Source organism: Denticeps clupeoides, unplaced genomic scaffold (genome assembly GCF_900700375.1).
Source record: "Denticeps clupeoides unplaced genomic scaffold, fDenClu1.1, whole genome shotgun sequence".
Lineage (NCBI taxonomy): Eukaryota > Metazoa > Chordata > Actinopteri > Clupeiformes > Denticipitidae > Denticeps > Denticeps clupeoides.
Window position 1 is genome coordinate 13,439 of NW_021629971.1, and position 21,910 is coordinate 35,348.

The 21,910-nt window shown below is 41.7% G+C and overlaps 1 protein-coding gene across 6 annotated transcripts; it reads left to right on the forward strand.

Annotated features, from left to right (window-relative positions):
• Window positions 1-2,806: 2,806 nt before the first annotated feature.
• On the forward strand, window positions 2,807-20,930 carry LOC114778597 (myelin-associated glycoprotein). 6 transcript variants are annotated; one of them, XM_028967148.1, is made up of 13 exons: window positions 2,866-2,880; window positions 7,089-7,176; window positions 8,031-8,107; window positions 8,196-8,263; window positions 9,450-9,818; window positions 10,238-10,534; window positions 10,627-10,884; window positions 13,104-13,364; window positions 13,445-13,753; window positions 14,697-14,796; window positions 17,446-17,548; window positions 17,990-18,046; window positions 19,016-19,174. In XM_028967148.1, exons 4-13 carry the CDS (start codon window positions 8,218-8,220, stop codon window positions 19,172-19,174), a joined length of 1,959 nt encoding a protein of 652 aa, XP_028822981.1. In that variant the 5' UTR covers window positions 2,866-2,880; window positions 7,089-7,176; window positions 8,031-8,107; window positions 8,196-8,217. The 6 variants fall into 6 exon arrangements, with proteins under 6 accessions (XP_028822979.1, XP_028822981.1, XP_028822978.1 ...); XM_028967147.1 differs by lacking the exon at window positions 2,866-2,880 and adding an exon at window positions 5,309-5,413; XM_028967146.1 differs by lacking the exon at window positions 7,089-7,176 and having other exon boundaries at window positions 2,807-2,880.
• Window positions 20,931-21,910: the final 980 nt, after the last annotated feature.

A 21,910-nucleotide genomic window follows, 5' to 3' on the forward strand; every position in this document is an offset into this window, starting at 1 on the left:
TCTTCCAGAATGGGGCAGTGAGCCGTGAGAGCTTGGTGGTCTAAGATGTCTTCGTCTCCTCCCTGTCTTTGTGACCATACATGGTTTGTAAATATTGTTTTGATTAAAACAGGCTGAAATTTATTTTGCATTTAAATAACACAAATCTTTAGTGTTCTGTGCGCGTGTTTTTCCCTTTTTTTATTCTTTATTTCTTGAGTGTATAGGAGAAAGCAGTAATGATGTGTAATTATTGATCTACTTTTTTTTTTTTGTGGCCAAACATGACTCAATTTCTGTATGTCCATCCTTACCAATGCAATAGCATTGTGCATTATGTAATCCAGTCAAAGTTATAGTGGTACAGCTGTATAGTGTTTTTAAAAATGCAACAATGTGTACATTTTTTTTCTTCATGGTTACACATGGTTACTCTTCATTTTAGGGTTATTTTTATTATATATGTAAAAAATGTATTTTTTACAAAAAGATTAGCTGTTTTACATGCCATAAATGTATGTGCATTTTAAATTAAGTTTTTAATTGTGTACTTTTGTGTTTTGACTTTTGTCAAATTAATCTTTTTGTATTGTTAAATAAAGCATTTAAAGGTATGGAAAGCTTTGAATACCATATTCTAAACTCCATTTGCTGAATTGCAGGAATATTTTTCAGGACTAAATGTTTTATGTACTATATTCAATGAAGCACTTTGCAGCGGTTCAGCCTGTAGATGACAGTCCAACAAAAAAGTTCAACAAATTTGAATTCCAACTGTCTGCAGCTAATAAAGTGATTGTTGATTGTTTCACTGATTGTATTTACTCCAGTTTATAACATGTAAATAAGAGCACATCAAGTAATTAGTCATTCTTTTTGGCAGGGGTGTGGCCTAGCGTGGACAAAATTATTACCGTAATCGAAAGGCTGTGGGTTCGAAGTAAAGGTGGAAGGAATACTGAAAAATTAAGTAAAAGAATCTTTACTTTGTTTAGATTCTACTCAAGTCTAAAAAGTACCCACCTAAAAATCTACTTGAGTAAAAGTAAAAAATTACTTAATTTAAAATCTACTATCAGTTGTCTTTACTAAGAATGAGCACACTGATTTTAATAAAGACAACTGCAGTATTCTGCCTCACAGAATACCACAGTATTAGACTACAAAACTCTTGTTCAGTTTGAGCAATCTAATGTATGGAATATACAGGCAAAAATCATATGCAGTGCATCACTTTTTACACATTTTATGTTGCAGCCTTATTCCAAATAGATGAAAATCAATTTTTTCCTTCTCAGAATTCTATACAAGGGTAGGTGTACCAAGCTTGTAGCATCATATTCAAAGGATGCCGGTTCAAATCCTGAACTGCCAAGGTGTCAATGAGCAAAGCACCGTCCCCACACTGCTCCCCAGGTACCTGTCATGGCTACCCACTGCTCACCAAGGGTGATGGTTAAAAGCAGAGGACACATTTCTTTGTGTAACCGTGTGCTGTGCTGAAGTGTTTCACAATGACAAACACTTCACTTTCAATGTTTCACTTTGAAGAGGAAAAATGCATTTAATCCATTTTGGAATAACAACATGTGTTTCTTATAAAGCCCAAAATCACATAGAGTGGAGCTCCAGCTGTGAACTTCTGTACTTGGGTACCAGTAGTGACCCCACACCCGTTGACCATATTAGTTGTAAATAACTAAAAGATCTCTTAGGTAGTGCGGGGCGAGACCATTTAAAGCTTTATAGAACAGCAGACCCTTTTCCCCCTCATATGCTTGAGTTATTTTGTTATTTGACATTGTTATTATCTTTATAGTAACCCAGCCACTGGGGATGCAGGTGACAGGTTATTGGGCAGGGTTGCATCAGGAAAGGCATCTGGTGTAACACTTGTACCGGATCAGTTGTGTGAACAGCCACACAGCCTGATCCTCTGTGGCGACCCCTAACATGAGTAGCCAAAGGAAGATTGAGTATCTTTATAGTGTTGTGTCATAGTCCTGCTGACTCCACCATTCCAAAGCAACTTTCATAAGGACCAGTGGTGCATCGTTCTCTGATTTTCTTTTATTCTGAAACCATCTGAAAGAAAGAAAGTGAAGTGATTTTCATTGTGAAACACTGCAGCACAGCACATGGTGACACAACAAAATGTGTCCTCTGCTTTTAACCATCGCCCTTGGTGAGCAGTGGGCACCCAGGGAGCAGTGTGTGGGGACGGTGCCTTGATTAGTGGGACCTTGGCAGCTCAGAATTCAAACCCACAACTTTCTGATTAGGGGGGGCAGTGGTGGCCTAGCGGTTAAGGAAGCGGCCCCGTAATCAGAAGGTTGCCGGTTCGAATCCCGATCCGCCAAGGTGCCACTGAGGTGCCACTGAGCAAAGCACCGTCCCCACACACTGCTCCCCGGGCGCCTGTCATGGCTGCCCACTGTTCACTCAGGGTGATGGGTTAAATGCAGTTCACTGTGTGCACTGTGTGCTGTGCTGCTGTGTATCACATGTGACAATCACTTCACTGTAATTCCTGTAATTCCTTTATACCAGCACAATACTTCACATTCTAACTATATAATATGTTTTTCCCCATATATATACACACTATATATGAGTATACTATATAGAGATTAACTTTATCAACCACACATAATCTCTAAGCAAGATTTTTTGTTGGTTTTAATGTTAAATAATCTGGAATGGTGGTCATCTGATGTAAACAGTTCCCTGGTTGGGCTATAATTAGAGGGTTTTTTTTTTCTGAAGAAAGCAGAGGAAAGGACAGCAGGGAAATGAGGGAGAGAGATGGAGGGAGGGTGAGAGAGAGAGAAGGAGAGGCTTGTGACAATCTGGCATCGCTGGCATTGCCTTTTTGCTTGTCGTCAGCACTGCTCATCTAAGGTAGGACTTTTATTATAAGGAGCTACATAAAGCTGTTTTCAGTAATGCAAATAAACTTTAATACATTTTACATGTTTAATGCTAAAATTAAACAATTTTGAAACATTTCTGTCACAACATAATCTAAATGTAAATGTTATGCCGTATATGCTTAAACCAATTGTACTTGTTTACTAAGGCGTTGCAGTATATACCGTGCAGCGCATTTTGAAGATTACGACCTGTGTTCAAACATTTGATTTTATATTTTGAAAAAGATTTGCATTCTTTGGGATGAAATGAGTTCGAAGACTGATGGTGTGAATCTTTTATATATTTTTATTATATATTTATGTATAAAATATATTGTGGTAGTGTGTGGGTGTGTGAAACATATTCAAAGATTTCCTTGTTGCCTTGTTCAAATATATGAGTTAATTTGTTCAGCAATCAAAACCGTCACATCTGTCAGACGGCTTCAGATGGATATATTTCTGGGTTTATCGGACTGCAGGCTGGGTCTGTGCCACATGATTCATTTCTTGAGTCTATCGTGATTTTTTAGACCCAGTTTCTGCAACGTCATTGTGATTTAATCAAAAAATGACCAAGTTGTAATGCTGGCTCGTCATAAAGCGATTTCTGAGGGGCTCGGAGATGTTAATTTCATCTATATGTTGATTCTGTTTCTTTCGCTCCCTGTACCGGCGGCCGGTATTCCCAGGCACCAGCCAACTCTGTCTCTATTGGTGGACAATGAATCTTTTTCTGGCCCACAACCTGAGACGTGCTGACGTCACGCTCTCTACAGAAATGTGAGGAAGGGTCTGGGATGGGTGGGGCAGCAGGGACAGTGCAGTCCGTGCCAAAAGGCTATTTACTGCTTATTTCTTGATGATGCAGTTGATGTCAAATAAATTCATGGCCCACTGTAACTGTAATGCCACCCAAGCTTCACCTTCTGTCATTTACATTTACAGCATTTATCAGACACCTTTATCAAGGGCGCCTTACAATCAGTAGTTACAGGGACAGTCCCCCTGTAGACACTCAGGTCAGGATTAAATGTCTTGCTCAGGGACACAATGGTAGTGGTCCCCCTGAGACTTTGTGGTCTTCTAATAGGCGAGTGTGTTACCCACTAGGCTACTGTGACCAAGAGCAGGGATTTGAGGTGACTTTGACAAGGACCCTAATTAGGATGTCTGGTTGGTTTGATCTTAACATCTCCAAAACCGCTTTTTTTCCTCACATGGAAATTCCAACTTTAATGAATTCTCTGTAGGACACCATGTGATCAGAATCTTGACATAATCACATAGTTCACTATTATAATAAAACTGTATACTACTAACCTATCCTGGGTCATTCAGCACACAGGGCAGGGACTCACCCTGGGCGGGGCCCCAGTCCACTACAGGATGCACACATACACACACACACACTCACACACACACCTTCTGGCAATTTGGATGGAGGTGTGAATTTGTGAATTGTCAGTAGGTTATATGTAAACTGTCAAATAATGACAGAAGCAACACACACACATGAGTGAGAGATGTTATAGCGAGAGGGAAGGACAAAAAGGGGAATTGTTGTGAGCTAAAAGACAATTAGCTGTGCACATCGACTCCCCTGTGTTGCACGGTGTCAGGCTCCAGCAGTCCTGTTCTGTTCTCTGCGCTGGACGTCGGAGACAATGGCCGCTGTGTGGAGGCCGAGTGGGCTAGTGTGTGTGTGTTGTGTGAGTGTGTGTTTGTGAAGGCCACATTTGCATCCTTACTGGTCTGTACTTGTCTGGCTGATATGCTGATTACTTTCAGTGCAGCAACCATTCTGTTCCTTAATGTGGTTGGGTGATTTTTTTCTCTGGTTTCACTTTCTTTGAAGTCAAGCATTCATAGCCAATTTCATGACACAATCATTCTACCCTTTCATAAACTTACATGGCTTGTATTCATCACCCTGACATTCGTTAAGCAGACCCTATTTCTAACCCTGGGTTCTTGCTTCCTCTGGCACCAGGGGTGGCATGGTTTATGTGTTTTAAAACGTGGCCATCATACTTTGTTTACAACATGTGTAAATGTAAAGGGTGTCTTTTTATGCGCTCCACTGTGCCACAATAAAACATTTCAATTGTTTCCGCTGAACGCAGGAAAATTATGTGCCATCCTCTCCCCCTAAAGTCTTCCTCCCATCATTTCCAGCCCATCTTTCTGCCCTCCTCAGATGGTAGAGGCTTGACTGTGACCGTGGCCTCACCAATATTTGTTGTGCTTGGGGGGGACAGTGTGAGCCATTGTGGCACAAAACACTGAAGGGGTCAAGAATTTATGAATGGCTCACAACAACGCCCCGTGCTGGGCCGATCCGGGTGGGAGGAGGACGAGGTGGGAGGCGAGTGTGTGTGTGTGTGTGGGGGGGGGGGGGGGGGTTCTGACGCTGATGGATCATGGTACAGAAGTGGTCTACTAGCTAGCTGGGGACCGCATGAGGGCTGACTGTCCGAGAGAGGAAGAGGCCTGGGATATACGTTGAAAGCAACACTCTGGTGAGTTATTCACCTCCTTCTTGAATTTGCCAGTTACCTTGATTTTAAGGTTTGAAACCACTCTTGTTGCGTCTTCGATTCCTACAGCATTTGCATAACACTGAAGCCTTTGACTAACACTGAAACTGAAGTCTAAACGTGCATAAAGTCCAGCATACGGGCATAATTATAGAATATTATCTAGCGCAGTACACCTATGTGTTACTGTGAGAAGCTGGGATAAGTAAGTCAGTTTTTAGGTTTTAATGCTTACTAATATTTGGTGTTGTTGTGGAAAAGGCCCTGTGGTCATCTTTTGGAATGCAGAAACCAAGCCTTTACAGTAAACCACGCCCAACACATATACACTGATCACAGTTTCCAGGAACATGAATGCTTGTTTCTCAGGTTACACTGCAGTTGCTTTATTTTCAAATAGATAAGGTCAGATTCTTAATTTATACATTCTATAATACACATTTTTGCATATTATAATTTTCAAACCACAATGAGAAGTCATGTACCTGGATGCACTGATGTTATATGTTACCTATGTAGAGTGTGAATCGCAGTGTGAGTGTGTGTGCTCTGCTGAGTGGGTGGAGGACCATCATAAGAACCATCTGCTGCCGCAGTTCTTGTAGTGGGGGCCTGGGCTTATGTTGGAGCGTGCATCACAGGCAAGCAGCAGTGCAAGCTGTGAGAGGGCCTGTTCCGGAAAAAAAAAAATTCTTCTGCTTGTGCCCTTCACAAAGTGGCCTGTGTTGGACAGACAGGGTATCTATTATTCCTCCGGCTCAAACGCATGTGGAAAATCATAGCTGTTTGGACTGTAAGATGTCAAGATGATGGGCATTTCTCCACATATTACAATTCTAACAATGCGGTGTGGTCCAAGGCCTTGGCTGTACTGTTTGCAATTTTTGCTTGGTCAGACATAATTATATTAAATGTTACAATTGAAATTATCGAATTATCAAAACCACATTTAAACCACTGTTGGGAGGATTTGGTTGTGAACTATTAGATACTTATGACATCAGTGAAGACACATTGTTATCTTTTTATATCAAGGGGTGATATAACCATATGGGCGTAAGTGACATTTTGGATGAATCTCCAAATGAAAGATCAAACAAAAGGTCTTTCTACTTCCAAAAGGATATGCATAATTTTTTTTTAAATTGTATTTATTAATGACAGAAGCACTTGGTGCTATAAGGGTACTTTGCTAGTATTTTTTAATTTTTTAAATGTAAACATTTTCAATAAAATATAAAAAATTGCTCACTATGTATACTGAAATATGTTTTTTAAAAAGTGAATTCAACACATTCACTTATGCCTTTACGAGTGTAACAGCCTTATTTAATTTTCATGTAAATTTCTTCTTATCGTGGTATATTGCCATAAACAGATTGTTCAACATTGCAGTAGAGCATCGATTTTTGTGTTTAATCGCCATTTTCCTGGAATGTAGTGCATGTAGGGTAGGTATTAAGTTAGTGTGTAGATGTAGTAGTGCAGATGAGGAGAGGGCACAGGAATGTGTGGAGTGGGTCTTCAAGCACGGGAAGAAATGTCTGAATGCATATTCAGAGCTGCCCACGACGCACATTCAGACGGGCCGACGCCTTCCCTGCCCCTCGGCCGATCCCCTCATCGTCTCCCCATGCCCCTTTCTCTTCATTTCCAGACCTGGAACGGGGCCCATCAAAAAACAGATCGGAGAACGCCACTGGGCTCGGGAGCAGCTAGAACAGGGATCTGGGAGCGGGCATGAGGCAAGTGCTGCGCTGGTCAACGCCGGCGGTGCTGTGTGTCATTTGTTTGTCCACACTGAATGGCCGTGTTTGTTCTCGGTGGCGGTGCTGGCCACAACGTGACCCGTGGCTCTCTTGGAACCATCGCTGATGTACAGTGTTACAGTATTAAGGAATTAGATCTTGCTGATGTTGCTAACGTTAACCCCACTGAGAATGTGACGCATGTCTGTTACGTGCATTATGCCCCAACATGTGGGAGATTGTATGTGTGAATAATGATTGCGTGTCTACGTCAATGTAAATGCACCCTTAATGCAGCCCGTCCTTCACAATCGAACAGAATGTGCTCTTTTATTCATGTGTGCCCCCCCCCCTTAGGAAAGTTGTCTCTGACTCTGGGTTGTCTGGGGAGGCTCTAATATGATAATCATCGAGATTTCCAACACAATCCACACTTAGGCCCTCCATCTGTGGCCCCAGGCTGCTCTCCGCCAGTCACTCTGAGCGAGACGTGAGCCCACACAACGTTCGGCGTGACATCATGTGTGTGGGGGGAAGGGGGGTGTGCCACCCAGGTTTGATCATCTTGGGGCAGAGTGGCAGAGATGATGCCATTGTGCTGTGGCTTGGTGAGGGGTGGGGATGGGGAGATTGACGGGGGTCCCTGGGATGGTGATGCGTCATACTGCTGAACAGCGGCTGCCGTTATACGAGGCGGATTCCAGACACAGAGTTGACGTATGACTCGGATAAATGTACAATTCTAGTCCAGCTCACACTGTGGCTCTGTAGGGCACGAGCAGGTGTTATGTGTGTCCAACCAGTGTCCATCTCATTGGCTAATGTGTTTTCTTTATAATGATGTCTTACAGAAGTTTGAGGGTCAGCTGAGCCGTCAGTACATCATACATCAGTCCCTACCACACGTCAGAGACAGTGTCCACTGGAGGTAATTATAAATGCAAACGTTCATTAAGTCCAGACAGTGATTATTAATATGAAAACTGCAACATTTACCTTGTCTGCCTGTGTTACAGAGGTCTATGTTCAACTGAAATCATGATGTTCTGGGATCTGCTGTTGCCATTACTGCTGGTAATAAAAGGTATAACATCCATTATTCTCTTTCTCTCTCTCTCTCACTATTTATAATGTACATTTAAATAACATCCTGTATCTGTACAGCAGTCTACCGGTAAAATCTTTTTACAACATTCACATACTGAATATGGACACTATGACAAAGGATATTTAAAAAATATTTTAAAGTGATTGTCATTGTGAAACACTGCAGCACAGCACACGGTGACACAACGAAATGTGTCCTCTGCTTTTAACCCTGCATCACCCTTGGTGAGCAGTGGGCAGCCATGACAAGCGCCCAAGGAGCAGTGCAGGGACGGGCTTTGCTCAGTGGCACCTCGGGGATTCGAACCGGCAACCTTCTGATTACGGGTCCATTTTCTTACCCACTAGAACAGTTGTTTATTTTAAATTGTAGTTAAAAATGTGAAGATTATTGCGGTCTTGTAACATTAAAATGCAATATGTTTTTTTTTTCGATCAAAATATGCATCGCAAATGCCGTATATGTATATGTGCCACTACTCTGCCTGGCCACCCCCATCAGAGCTGTTAATCAGTTTGTTTAGTTAGCGTTTCAAAATCTGATGGCTCTTGTAGTGAGTAAACAGTTGTTTGCAATATTTATTGTTTAATGACTTGCATATGTTGACATTAGGTTTATAAGTAAATTGTGTACAGTTAGAATTGCGCCGCTAGGTCAGGGTGACCAGATCTCCTCTTTTACACTTTTTCTGGATAAATAAACACTCATCATGTCATCGGATTCTATATGCTTATTCATGCTGGTAGAAAACAGCATTCCCCCCACCTCAAACCCATCCACACGTGAAACCCCCCCCCCCCCCCCCCCCCCCCACTACAATTTTCTTTCTAAATAAATAAAATTTCATCTGAGTCCAAATGTTTCTTTAAGTCTTAAAGGTTGCCGACCCCTGGAGAACTGGTATGAAAAGTGGGTGTGGCCTCTTTTTTTTCGAACATGATGTGGGCGGTTGGATTTCCAAGATGTGTCATGACCTATTTGTGGCATGTGGTTTACCCTTCTTCTCATCAAGCTTACTTAGCAGGAGCTAATTTTGGTGAACTAATAAGTTTGTGTAGTTACATGTTGTCCTCAGTTACAAATGAACTGCAAGGTGAAGCTCTTACAATTTAGAATTATATATTAGTCCCTAAACTCTTTCTTTTGGGTTTAAATTTGGCAGGTGTCAGAGGTCAGTGGAATGTATGGATGCCCCGAGACATCTCAGCCATGACCAACTCCTGTGTGGTCATCCCATGCACGTTCATGTACCCCTCAGGCATCCGTCCGTATCGCGGCACGCATGGCATCTGGTATTTCGGCCACCCCTACCCCCAGTTGTTTCCTCCGGTCGTATTCAAGTCTCGAACAGACATTGTGCATGAGAGCTATAAAGGCCGCACAAAGCTGCTGGGTGACCTGCATCAGAAGAACTGCACCCTTCTCATCAGCAACATTGGCCTTGAGCACTCTGGGAAATACTACTTTCGCGCGGACTTAGGGGGTGCTAACGTCTACACGTATCCAGACTACTCTGACCTGAGGGTACTGGGTAAGTTTGCAGAAGCATGTTTACTGCATTAAACTCCTATTAAAACTCCTGATGACCTTTACTTTGTTAAAGGCTGCATTGTTCTCTATGCATAAATTCTATAAACATAACTTGATCAAGATTAAACAACCACACAAGAAGTATGGAACAGAGATTAATCTTTACAGGGCATACAAATATAGATCTTTTCTATTCAATGTTCAATTCACTGGATTCTATTGTCAATGAGTGACTCTTGTACGCCCTCTAGTGACCAGTAACAGTACATTAAGGTCTTTCTGAGTAGAGGTTAGAACTTAATTCATTTCTTGATCAACTTAGATTCACATAGAGGTACCGGGTTTATTTTATCACTTTCTCTTTCATTTTCATTTTCTCACTTATTATATTGCATTCCTGTCTTTTACACTGTTGTGCAGACCAACCCACCATTGATGTACCAGATGAGATTGTCAGTGACAGGAGCCTGGACCTGACATGCTATGTGCCAGACAACTGTCCAGACATGAGCCCTGAGATCCACTGGATGTACACTGACTACCTTCCCGACCCAATCTTTACCTCGGAGTATGAGGAGGACAGCAACACTGCAGTGATGTTCAGCACGCTGACCTTCACGCCGCGACCCATACACAATGGCCAGCTGCTGGGCTGCCGTGTCCACTTCCCCAACACCACCTTTGTCTATGAGCGCATCATCTCAATAGATGTCAAATGTGAGTTGTTAAAAATCTAAAAAAAATACACGAGATGAGATTCTCAGACAAACACAATCCCATTTATGTGTGAAATATTTGCTCTTTTGCAGACCCCCCTCGATCGGTGTGGGTTAACGTGTCCCAGGAGGTGATGGAGGGCACTTCGGTGATGCTGCACTGTGATGTAGACAGCAACCCGGTGCCTCGTATCTCCTGGCACTTTGGCGAAGAGGAGCTTCAGTGGGAAATGGCGTCCAATTTCTCTCTGTACCTGGAAGCCCTGATCCCGGAACAGGAGGGGGTTTACACGTGTTTGGCTGACAATGGCTACGGGATCATGAACACTTCCATGTACCTGGCTGTCAAGTGTAAGGCACACCGTTTCTTTATTAACAAGCTGGAACATATTATAAACATGAATAAAGCTTGAGGGCAGAGGGCAGGATGCTTCTCAGTACGCTGGTTACACACAAACCAAGACTAGAGCTGGACAGGCAGGTTTTGACTGGACACACATAGAAATCAACACACTGGTCCACCAGGTGGCGCCACATCCTCATCGGTCTCCTGGTCAACTATAGGCCATTTTTGCCCATGTATTGCATACATTTACATTTATGGAATTTTGCATGGAAATAGTCATCACAGGAAGACAGATGAATGCCACAACAAGGATTTCGAAGTGAAGTGAAGTGATTGTCATTGTGAAACACTGCAGCACAGCACATGGTGCACACAACAAAATGTGTCCTCTGCTTTTAACCCATCACCCTTGGTGAGCAGTGGGCAGCCATGACAGGTGCCCGGGAAGCAGTGTGTGGGGACGGTGCTTTGCTAAGTGGCACCTTGGCGGACCAGGATTTTAATCGGCAACCTTCAGATTACAGGGCTGCTTCCTTAACAACTAGGCCAACTGATGTAAGAAATACAGGCCAGACATTTGTGCCCATGTAATGCATACATTAACATTTCATTTACATTTAGCAGACAACCTTATCCAGAGTGCCTTACAATCAGTAGTTTCAGATTTAAGTGTCTTGCTAAGGGACACAATGGTAATATGTGGGGTTTAAGTGGTAAAAAGGCAATTGTGTTTCCGTTTAGGCTACTACCACCTCAGTGCATATTATATGTTACAACAAGAAAACATACAAAAAGCTGCTATAGCTGACTACCTGCCTTCAACATATTATAGAAGTGACACACTATTTAGCCACAAAAGATCTGTCAGGTGTCTAAGTATATACAGTGCAACCGCAAAGTATTCACAGCGCATCACTTCCGCATTTTGTTATGTTACAGATTCACTTTAAAATTAATTAAATACATTTTGGCCAAATTTATTCAAACTAAAAAAAATCCAGAAAGCATATAAAGAAGTATGCACAGCCTTTGCCATCATCCATGCAGTTTCTGCAGCTTAATTGGAATCCACTTGTGGAAAAAACAGTTGATTGGACCTGATTTGGAAAGACACACAACTGTCTATATAATGTATAGACAGAGAGAACCTGATGGTCACTCTCTCAGAGGTCCTCTGTGGACAGAGGAGAACCTTCTAGAAGAATAACCATCTCTTTAGCAATCCACCAATCAGGCCTGTATGGCCAGACGGAAGTTAGTAGTTACTTCTTTAGTAAAAGGCACATAGAGCCTGTCTGGAATTTGCCAAAACGCACCTAAAGGACACTCAGACCATAAAAAAAAAATAGTGGTTGAACTCTTTGGTATGAATGCCAGGTGTCACATTTGGAGGCACCACTCATCACCAGGCCAAAACCATCCCTACAGTGAAGCATGGTGGTGGCAGCATCATGTTGTGGGATGTTTTTCAGCTGCAGGAACTGGGAGACAGTCAGGATAGAGGGAAAGATGACTGCAGCAATGTACAGAGACATCCTGGATGAAAACCTGCTCCAGACCACTCATAGTTCATCTTTCAGCAGGACTATGACCCTTAGCACACAACCAAGATATCAAAGGAGTGGCTTCAGGACAACTCTGTGTGCATGTCTTTGAGTGGCCCAGCCACAGCCCAGACTTGAATACGATTGAACATCTCTAAAGAGATCTTTAAATGGCTGCACCGATGCCTCCAACCTGACTGAGCTTGAGAGGTGCTGCAAAGAGGAATGGGCCAAATTGACTAAGGATAGGAGTGCCAAGCTTGTGGCATCATATTAAAAAAGACTTGTAATTTCAGTATTGCACAAAGGCTGTGAATTCTTATGTACATGTCATTTCTCAGTTTTTTTTTTACTGAAAATTAGCAGTGAATCTGGTACTTGGGGTACAACAAGGGGTAATTTTGATAAACCTTCACATTAAATTACTTACATTATAAGTTGCTATATACACATCTACATCCAGTCACTTTTTATGTATGTATTTGATATGTATGGTATGTATGATTTTTTTTTAATGGTTTGAATAGATTTGAATAATGACACATGAAACACTGACTGTTAGTCTTCCTAAATATCACCTTATTTCTAGTATTTTGATTTCATTCAGCTTTCCCCACCTTATCCCAGATTCTTGTTTGAGTTAAGACTGTATGACTTTCATTCTTGATCTCTCTTTGCAGACCCTCCTCGTGATCCAGTGGTAAACCACTCTGTGACGGTACAGGAGGGCAACTCCATTTCACTGTTCTGCAGCACTCAGGGAAACCCTGCCCCCACACTGACCTGGCTGAAGGACGGCGAACTGGTGGGCACCATCACAGCCGACGAACTGTCAGAGCTTGAGCTGCTGGACATCACGCCTCAACACAACGGCCAGTATCGCTGCCTGGCTGAGAACGAATATGGCCGCGCCAGCAGCTCTCTCAACATCACAGTCGAGTGTGAGTCAGAAACACTCGCCCACTTCATGCATCTTCCCTCTCCACGCCGTCCTCCTTGACATGACTTTTTATGTCTCCAGTTGCTCCAATCCTCCTGGACGAATCAAAGTGCACAGTGGTTCGGGAGGGCGTCCAGTGTGTCTGCATGGCATCGGGGAACCCTGAGCCAGCCATTGAGTTCTACCTGCCTGACCTTAACATCACCATAAACGAGACAGAGAGCCGTTTTAACTACTACACCCACACAGACGGATACACATCCACCGGCATGATCAAGCTGCGTGAGAAGGGTGAACGGACAGGCAATGGGGGCACTGGAATCCACGTCCACTGCAGCATCACCAACATATACGGCACCGAGACAGTCCAGCTGGAGCTGCAGCAAGAGAGTAAGAATTTCATGTGGCTTCCATCTCTGCCATTAAATGTTGTGTCATTTACAAATTATTTAAAGTCTTTCAACATTCAGTCACTCACCTGCTATCAGAATTTATGTCCATGGTGATGTATATTATGAGACTTTCATATTCTGCCTGAAAAAAATAAGCACAACAGAAGGCATCTTCACTAGTCTGACTGAAATGTGCTTGTAATTTTTTGTCATTTGAAATGTAATGTAATGCATATAGAGTTGCTAACTGAAGCACAGTGATTCTAAGTCATGGTGAAAATGATACAATTTCAACATGAAACATCGGCAGAAAATATTACAACCAACCAGCTAGCTACAGTGAGCTGTTAATTACAATAAGTTTACTCTAGTTACACACCCTCCCAGACTATAAGGTCAACTGGTCAGTTGCGCCTTAGTGTGCCTAAAACTAAGCGAAGGCATTGAGGGGGCTGCGCCTTTACTTCTGCAGATCCGAGACTGCTTCCTCACTCTCAGGTTTTAAGTCATACTTGAAAAGCCGTCTATTCTGCCCATATGGACTGAATGCTTAAGTGCTTTATAGATAAAGTTGGTATTGTATGGTATGGTAGTTATATTTCCAGTTTCCTAGCTTCCTATGTGGAGCCAATGACTCTTTCTATTTATATATTTAATTTCAGTGTAGAATAAATTTAAGCAGTTTGGTTTTGTGTGTTGTATAATGCATTCTGTGCAATGTATAACACATTTTACACACAGACGAGCCACATCACACACAATCAACACTTAAGTGTCACGTCCTCTGGTTGCCATGGGATCCCAGAACGTCACAACATGTCTAGGGAGTCTAAAATCAAAAGGACAGTTAAGCCTTGCGCAGACTGCAGTGATTTTCAACACAAATATTTGCCGATAACATGGCAAATGTTCACAAATCATGCCTCTTCTCCATTTTGCAGAAAAGTACATGATGGCAGTGATAGTGGGCACCATTGGAGGAGTTGCAGTCATCGCCTTCATCATCGCAGCAGTCAGATATGTCGGCCATAACAACAAGAAGTGAGTGCCTTGCTTTAACATGTGACCATGGTTTAGGGTGTAGTGGAGGTGGAAACAGAATCTGTGGGCACTATTTTTGAGCTGGCTTTAAGCATAGTGCTACACACTAAGCATGGGGTTTGTTTGCTAGTGTAGGGCCGGACCTCTTCTAAAATAGATCAAACAAGAAACTAACTACCCTTTTGGATAGATGCAGTGTGTACAGAATGTTTTTAGACCCTCTTAAATTTTTCACTATTTTTTACATTTCTGCCATTCAATTATTTTTTTCCCCCTCATATATGTACACACAACACCGCATGTTGACAGAAAAACACAGAATTGTTGACATTTTTGCAGATTTATTAACAAAGAAAACCTGAAATATCACATGGTCCTATATATTCAGACCCTTTACTGTGGCACTCATATGTTAGGTGCTGTCCATTTCTTCTACTCATCCTTGAGCTGGTTCTACACCTTCATTTGAGTCCGGTTGTGTTTGATTATACTTTTTGAACTTTCAACACACCTGTGAAAATGAAAGTGAAAGTGAAATGATTGTCATTGTGAAACTCTGCACAGCACACGATGCACATCACAAAATGTGTCCTCTGCTTTTAACCATCACCCTTGGTGAGCAGTTGGCAGCCATGACAGGGAGCAGCGTGTGGGGACGGTGCATTTCTCAGTTAAAGGAACTGCCTGAAGAGCTCAGAGACAGAATTGTGACAAGGCACAGATCTGGCCAAGGTTACAAAAAAATTCTGTGGCACTTAAGGTTCCTAAGACCACAGTGGCCTCCATAATCCTTAAATGGATGATGTTTGGGATGAAACTTGTAGAAAGTCAATCATCACTGCAGTCCTCCATCAGTCTGGGCTTTATGACAGAGTGGTCTCACGGATGCCTCTCCTCCATGCAAGACATATGAAAGGCCACATGGAGTTCCAAGATAGAACTTTTTGGTGGTATATGAGGAGAAAACCAGGCACTACTTCTCACCTGTCTAATACAGTCCCAACAGTGAAGCGTGGTGGTGGCAGCATCATGCTGTGGGCATCTTTTGCAGCTGCAGGGACAGGACGACTGGTTGCAATCGAGGGCAAGATGAACGCAGCCATGTACATGGATATCCTGGACAAAAACCTTCACCAGAGTGCTCAGGACCTCAGACTGGGCCAACAAGACAATGACCCTAAGCACACAGCTTCCAACAAGACAATGACCCTAAGCACACAGCTAAAATAATGGAGTGGCCTCACAGCAACTATGTGATTGTTCTTGAATGGCCCAGCCAGAGCCCTGACTTGTTGAGCATCTTTGGAAAGACCTAAAAATGTCTGTCCACCAACGTTCACCATCCAACCTGCCAGAACTGGAGAGGATCCCCAAATCCAGGTGTGAAAAACTAGCAACTAGCAAAAAGACTGAATTAGATCAAAAGGGTGCTTCTAATATATACTGAGCAAAGGATCTGAATACTTAGGACCATGTGATATTTCAGTTTTTCTTTGTTAATAAATCTGCAAAAAAGTCAATAATTCTGTGTTTTTCAGAATGGGTGCTATGTGTATAGTAATGAGGAAAAAAATAACTTAAATGATTTTAGCAAATGGCTGCACTATAAGAAAGAGTGAAAAATTTAAGGGGGTCTGAATACCTTCCGTACCCACTGTAGATGCTTCATTCATCCCGGAGGGGAATTCCCACGAGAGGGTTTGTGTTGGTGTGTATTTATTTCTGTCACCCAGAGCCCAATCATTAATGATGTTTTCATAAATAGAGTTTAAAGTGGGAGGAGCCTGGTTATTGACAGCTCTCACACAGGCTACCTCCTCATTCTAATTTATGCCCATCAATACATCACAGGTACAGACATCATTATTCCTTCCTGTTTTATCTAATTAATGCTTTATTTTACACTTGCTGTCAAGCAAGATGCTTGGTGTGCAGCGCTGCCCTGAGCACCAGCTCAAAAGAAGTGCCCTTAGTCTCAATGCATTTGTTCAATATTTAGCTTGATATATAATGTCATGTTTGAGTGGTAGCATGCAAAATTATTAACAAGTTATTAACAAAATGAGTTTATGTATTTGAATTATTATGTTAAAGGAAAAAGTTTTTCAAGTATCACAACTGTATTTTGACTGCTACCACTCTTTTACTGTAGTTGTATTCTCATTATTTGAGATACTAGGGAACACTAAAGCCTAGTCATCCATTCTAAAACATTGTTTTAGACTTCAACTGCTTAGATGAGTTATGGTGACAAACTATGATGACACTTTATACAGAGACCAAATATGTCCATTCATTCACATTAGGGAACCAAACTAACCAGAGTTACAGGTTCAATTCCCCGCTCTAGCATTGCTTTGTTTTTTCTGAACTACTAAGCTAAAGCAAAGCAAATGGCACTTAACCTCAAGTGCTTCAGCATACATCTCGCCATCGTTCCATTGTTTTAATGAAAACCAAATTGCCCATGAAAACGATTTCCATCCAAGCAACTAAACCATACATAACTACAGTGTTCTGACAGGGGGCCTCGAGGTGAGTGGGAGCGAGGCTTAAAATGGGTTTTATAATGGATGCCCAGGCTTACTGTGTTGCCCAGAGCTACTGTAGCAGTGAGACAGAGTCTGATCCTATGGCTCCGTCCCCCAGAGAGAATGGCAATCCTGGGCAGGACCTGGTCACTAAAGTGGAGAACCCGTCAATGTACTACAGCGCAGTCAAGAAGGACAAACAGAGTCTCAGGAAAAAAGTGGTGAGACGTGACACTGATGAATATGGTGGGGCTGGCTTATATTTAACCCCAAAAATGATGAACGTTGGTCATGAGAAGGGCATTCGTAAATTCAACTGTAATTTGTTTTTCCACTGAAGCCCACCTATGTTTGTATACCTTTAATAACAATGCACAAACCAAAACCTTGAAGCAGCAGAGGCCTTCATGTGATCGTGCACCGAGACAAGTATGGTGTGGGTGTTTTGCACATGCTCAGAAGAAAAGGAATGAGTTAAGAGTCAAATGCATGTTGCTTGCTTGCTTATTACCTTGCTAATTTCCCACTGATTAAACTTCTGAGTTGAGGTTGTGTGGATGACGTTTTTTTGTTGCCTCAGCTGTACCTGTCCAGACCACTGTTCTCTCCTCCTTCATTGCTCCTCTGCATCTGTCTCTCTTTCTTTTCCCTTAACTTAACAGCTTAAGACTGAGCTGCTGGGCTCAAAGTTTAACTCCATCCTAGAAGAGAGTGGCACGGTAAGGCTTAAACATAGAGGGCAAGAATTACTACTTCCATTCATGAGGAGAAAAAAGAATTGTCCATTAAAAAGTTTGCTTCCACAATACACAAGCAGAAGAATCATCAAAATAACTCAACTTTTTCTAACTCCATTTTTGTCTCATGTGCACCTGATGTGTCTTCAGCAAGCTGTTAGCACTAAAATATTCATAATTAGTAGGGCTGTCCATTGAGTTTTGTTTCAAATAATAGCAAAAGTTTGAAATAATTCATTGTGACTCTTAATCACAACAGTTTCATTCTTAACTGAGTCGTGGGTCTGTCTACAGCAGAACATTAAAAAGGTTTCCATGCAAACCTTCTGTCCAATCATAAACAGGTTCCTAACACATTATGAATGCTTTTTTCTTCTGCGATAACGACTCAGATGTTAACTCGTGTTAAACATGAGTTCCACATGACACAGGGAATCAATGCTATGCTGCAAATTTAAAACTATGACAAGTGAGACAAGTGTGTCTCAGAAGGGCTATGACAAGGAAATGATTCGGTAATTTTTTTTCAATAAATCACCGTTTAGTGCAAATGACCTTGGTTTTCTCAATAGTTCCATTTCAAAAATGTTCTGAAAATAGTCCCCCGATTTCCACTCTCTGTGTGGCTAGGATGAATTTAGTATTCGTGTCTTATGTCAGACTCTGGACAGGAAGTAAACAAATTGTGGTAATTGTGCACATGTTAAAAAATGAATCACAGAATTATTCACAGAAATTAAAGCATTCATTTTGACAGCCCTAATAATTAGTTAGCAAGTGAAAAGGACTGTAATTGCTAACAATGTTCTTGTTGAACACATGTTTGGATAGCAAAGCTAATTTCAGCTCATGTAGCCTCACTAATACCATTGATATCTGACATTAGGGCCTTTCTTCGTGCCGGTTTCAGATATTGCCTTCTTATTATCCCTTTTTCTTCCACTCTTGTAGGGAGAAGAGGGGGATTATCAACCTGTGGGTTCAATGGCAGGCCTGGAGAGACAAGAGCTAAACTATGCCGCTCTGGAGTTCATCAGGGGCAGGCCCAGGGAAGGGGCACAGGGGAGGGCCGATAATGGCAGCGACTACTCGGAAATCAAGGCCAAATGAATCGCGATCCTTCCCTGACACTTCGGCGAACTTGGACACAGGGGCTTCTGGAATGCTCACCCATCCTTCAACACAGCTTCAGCAAGCCTATGAACTCACTTCATAGCACCCCCCCCCCCCCCCCCCCCCACCCATCGCACTCCACTACAAGCCGTTTAACCCAAACCAGTGGACAGTTCATGCAACAAAGATGCAAAAACAAACATCTGAACACCTCTCATTGTTGCCATTTCCCAGTTTTAATTTGAAATATGTGTTATTTATTTATTTTATACTTTTATACTGACCATGTCTACAAGTTCTTGTCTTGCTGTGTCCATTGAAAACCAAAGTGTCAGGGAACGAGGGACGTTGCTTTTTTGTTTTTTAGCGTCTCCAAACGTGGTGTTGGGGGAGTGTGCTTTTGTCTCGGCCCAAAAGCCAAGAGCTGTTCCCACCATGCCATTAGCCTGCGAGCCTGTACAATGTTATACAACTGAAGCTCTTTTTGTTGGTCTTTTTTGCCATGTGATTGTTTTATTGTGTTCACTGTGACTGTCTTGATCAAATTAGACAAAACCGGAACTCTAAATGGTCTTAACAAGATTGCTGAGGAATATAATACAAAGTTTGAAATGTCTGTTATATACCTGTATAATAGTATTTTCACAAAATGCTACCTGTTTCAGTGCTGGCATTTTTATAGGCAGACATTTCTATGGTTCGTATGATACCCTTAAAAATTTGAGGTACATACATGATAATTTGTCTGTTTCTTTTGAAAACCCTGTTCTAAGATCTCATGCATACATGGGGAATATTCCAGAACAGGAGAATATACAGAATTCCGTACGTTGGTCACTGAGTTGGGCAGGTTAAGGTCATCCTGACAAACTCCAGGTACTTGGACCAAGTGTTTGCCCAGACAATATATGTGTGTGGATAATGTGGATAAACCACAAATAATATCTCAACCCACTGGGATCAGCAGTGTTTGTAGATTTGTAATGCTGCCCTCAACCCTCAACCGTAACACATTTTTCTGCATTAATTAGGTTCCTCTTGCTCATTATTTGTGGCAATCTGGGGGTAGAAATTAAAACCTGCAAAAACTGCTACCCTTGATGGGCCAAGTCATGTACTTCCCTTGAAGTGTTTCTCAGACACAAGCTTATAAATATTTAATGAATGTGCTATGATACATGATAATTAAACAAGAGGTTGTGATCATTTATTCACCAAGGTTCTGAATATGCCAATATGTTGAGCCTCTCAAACATATTTGCAAAATAATCAGACTTTATGTACTAATTTGTTAACCAGAAACAACACTCTTATGTTCATAAAATGCTGAAAATAGCACCTTGGTAGGTTTAAAGCCACAGTTCATAGACTGCATGTATGCATACGGACATGCTTATATTTAAAATTATGTGAAAATGATCGCAAAAGGCAAAATAACATCTCAAATTCTTCTCAAGAACATGGCAAATGTTTTGCAATGTTTTATTTATTTTTCTATAAATGGGAAAATTATAAGAAGCCAATTTATGTTCTAATTTTTGTGTGTTGTATAGGAGATTTACATAAAATTCATGGTGTGGTGATGATAATTTTTCTACATTGACAAAATAATTTAGACAAGAAATCTGCAATCTATAAATTAGCTCCTAATGACAGTATATTTATGATGTTTGCTTGCCTCATTTTGGTTTAAAACTGTTCTGCCTCAAATGATACCATCTTTCTTACCAGAAAAATAAACTGCAGAAAACGATTCTGTGTTTTTTTCCTTATTTGGAACTGTCATGATTTAAGTAAGAGGGCGCATTTTCAGACATGCTGGCATGACTTGAAACGGTTGTTCTGTATGGACTGTGGTGGAGCTGACTCACGCTGACTGCTGGAGCAGGCGGGTGGTTGGCTGCTGGTGTGGCCCGATGATGAGAGCAGAACCGACTTTTGTTGGCCGTGGTTGAGGCCAAAGAGGCGAGAGAGTGGGAGACGAGCAACACCACACCGCAACGTAGAGAAAGTGAGAGAATGGAGCAGGAATAGTGGCATATATACTTGTATGCATACTTTCAATTTGCACCCGTAAATAGAAGTTTGCTCGCACTGAAAACAATTTGTATTCACCAAAAAATGAACAGATATATGCATCAAGTGATCTGTATTTGTATGCAATTTTTTTCAAATCTCGAAACTATGCATGGTTGCAAATAACAAACAATTTGTTCACATATTCACCAATCAGATTCATTCTTCAAGTCAATCACAAAGCTGCGGGTAAGGTAACGGCAATCCTGGCACTAAAGACGGTGAGTAGTCAGAACTGGCCCATGAGCTCTGTCTCAATCAATCACATTCAGGCGACTTAATGATCATATGCACATAAAAAGTCAAATTATGTACAGACCTTGCATTCCAAGTTACCTTGATCACCTGATATTTCTCCATCTCATTTGGACATCAAACCCTGGTGTTTATTTAATTGTGCATTTAAATATATTGTTTTTTTTTATTTTTTATTCTGAACTACATTTTGTGCATGAAAAGGCAGCTGAATATCATTTCTATGCTCAACCTCCAGCAAACAAAATGAATTTGGCCTCTGCAAACATGCAAAGATCTGCTGCACATAGAGTCTAGATATCAATGTCTATATTGTATAACAAACTGTCATGCCATGTTGGGGTGAAAAGGGAGAGGCGCAAACACTCGACAGTTAGGGAAATGTGGATTTTAATAAAAAAA

What these genes read in the sequence shown, in the direction of transcription:
- LOC114778597 (XM_028967146.1), top strand. Translation starts at nt 8,218, where the DNA reads ATGATGTTCTGGGATCTGCTGTTGCCATTACTGCTGGTAATAAAAG. An exon ending in CATCTCAATAGATGTCAAAT is followed by an intron (nt 10,535 to 10,626) that starts GTGAGTTGTTAA and finishes GCTCTTTTGCAG; the next exon opens with ACCCCCCTCGATCGGTGTGG. An exon ending in CATGTACCTGGCTGTCAAGT is followed by an intron (nt 10,885 to 13,103) that starts GTAAGGCACACC and finishes CTCTCTTTGCAG; the next exon opens with ACCCTCCTCGTGATCCAGTG.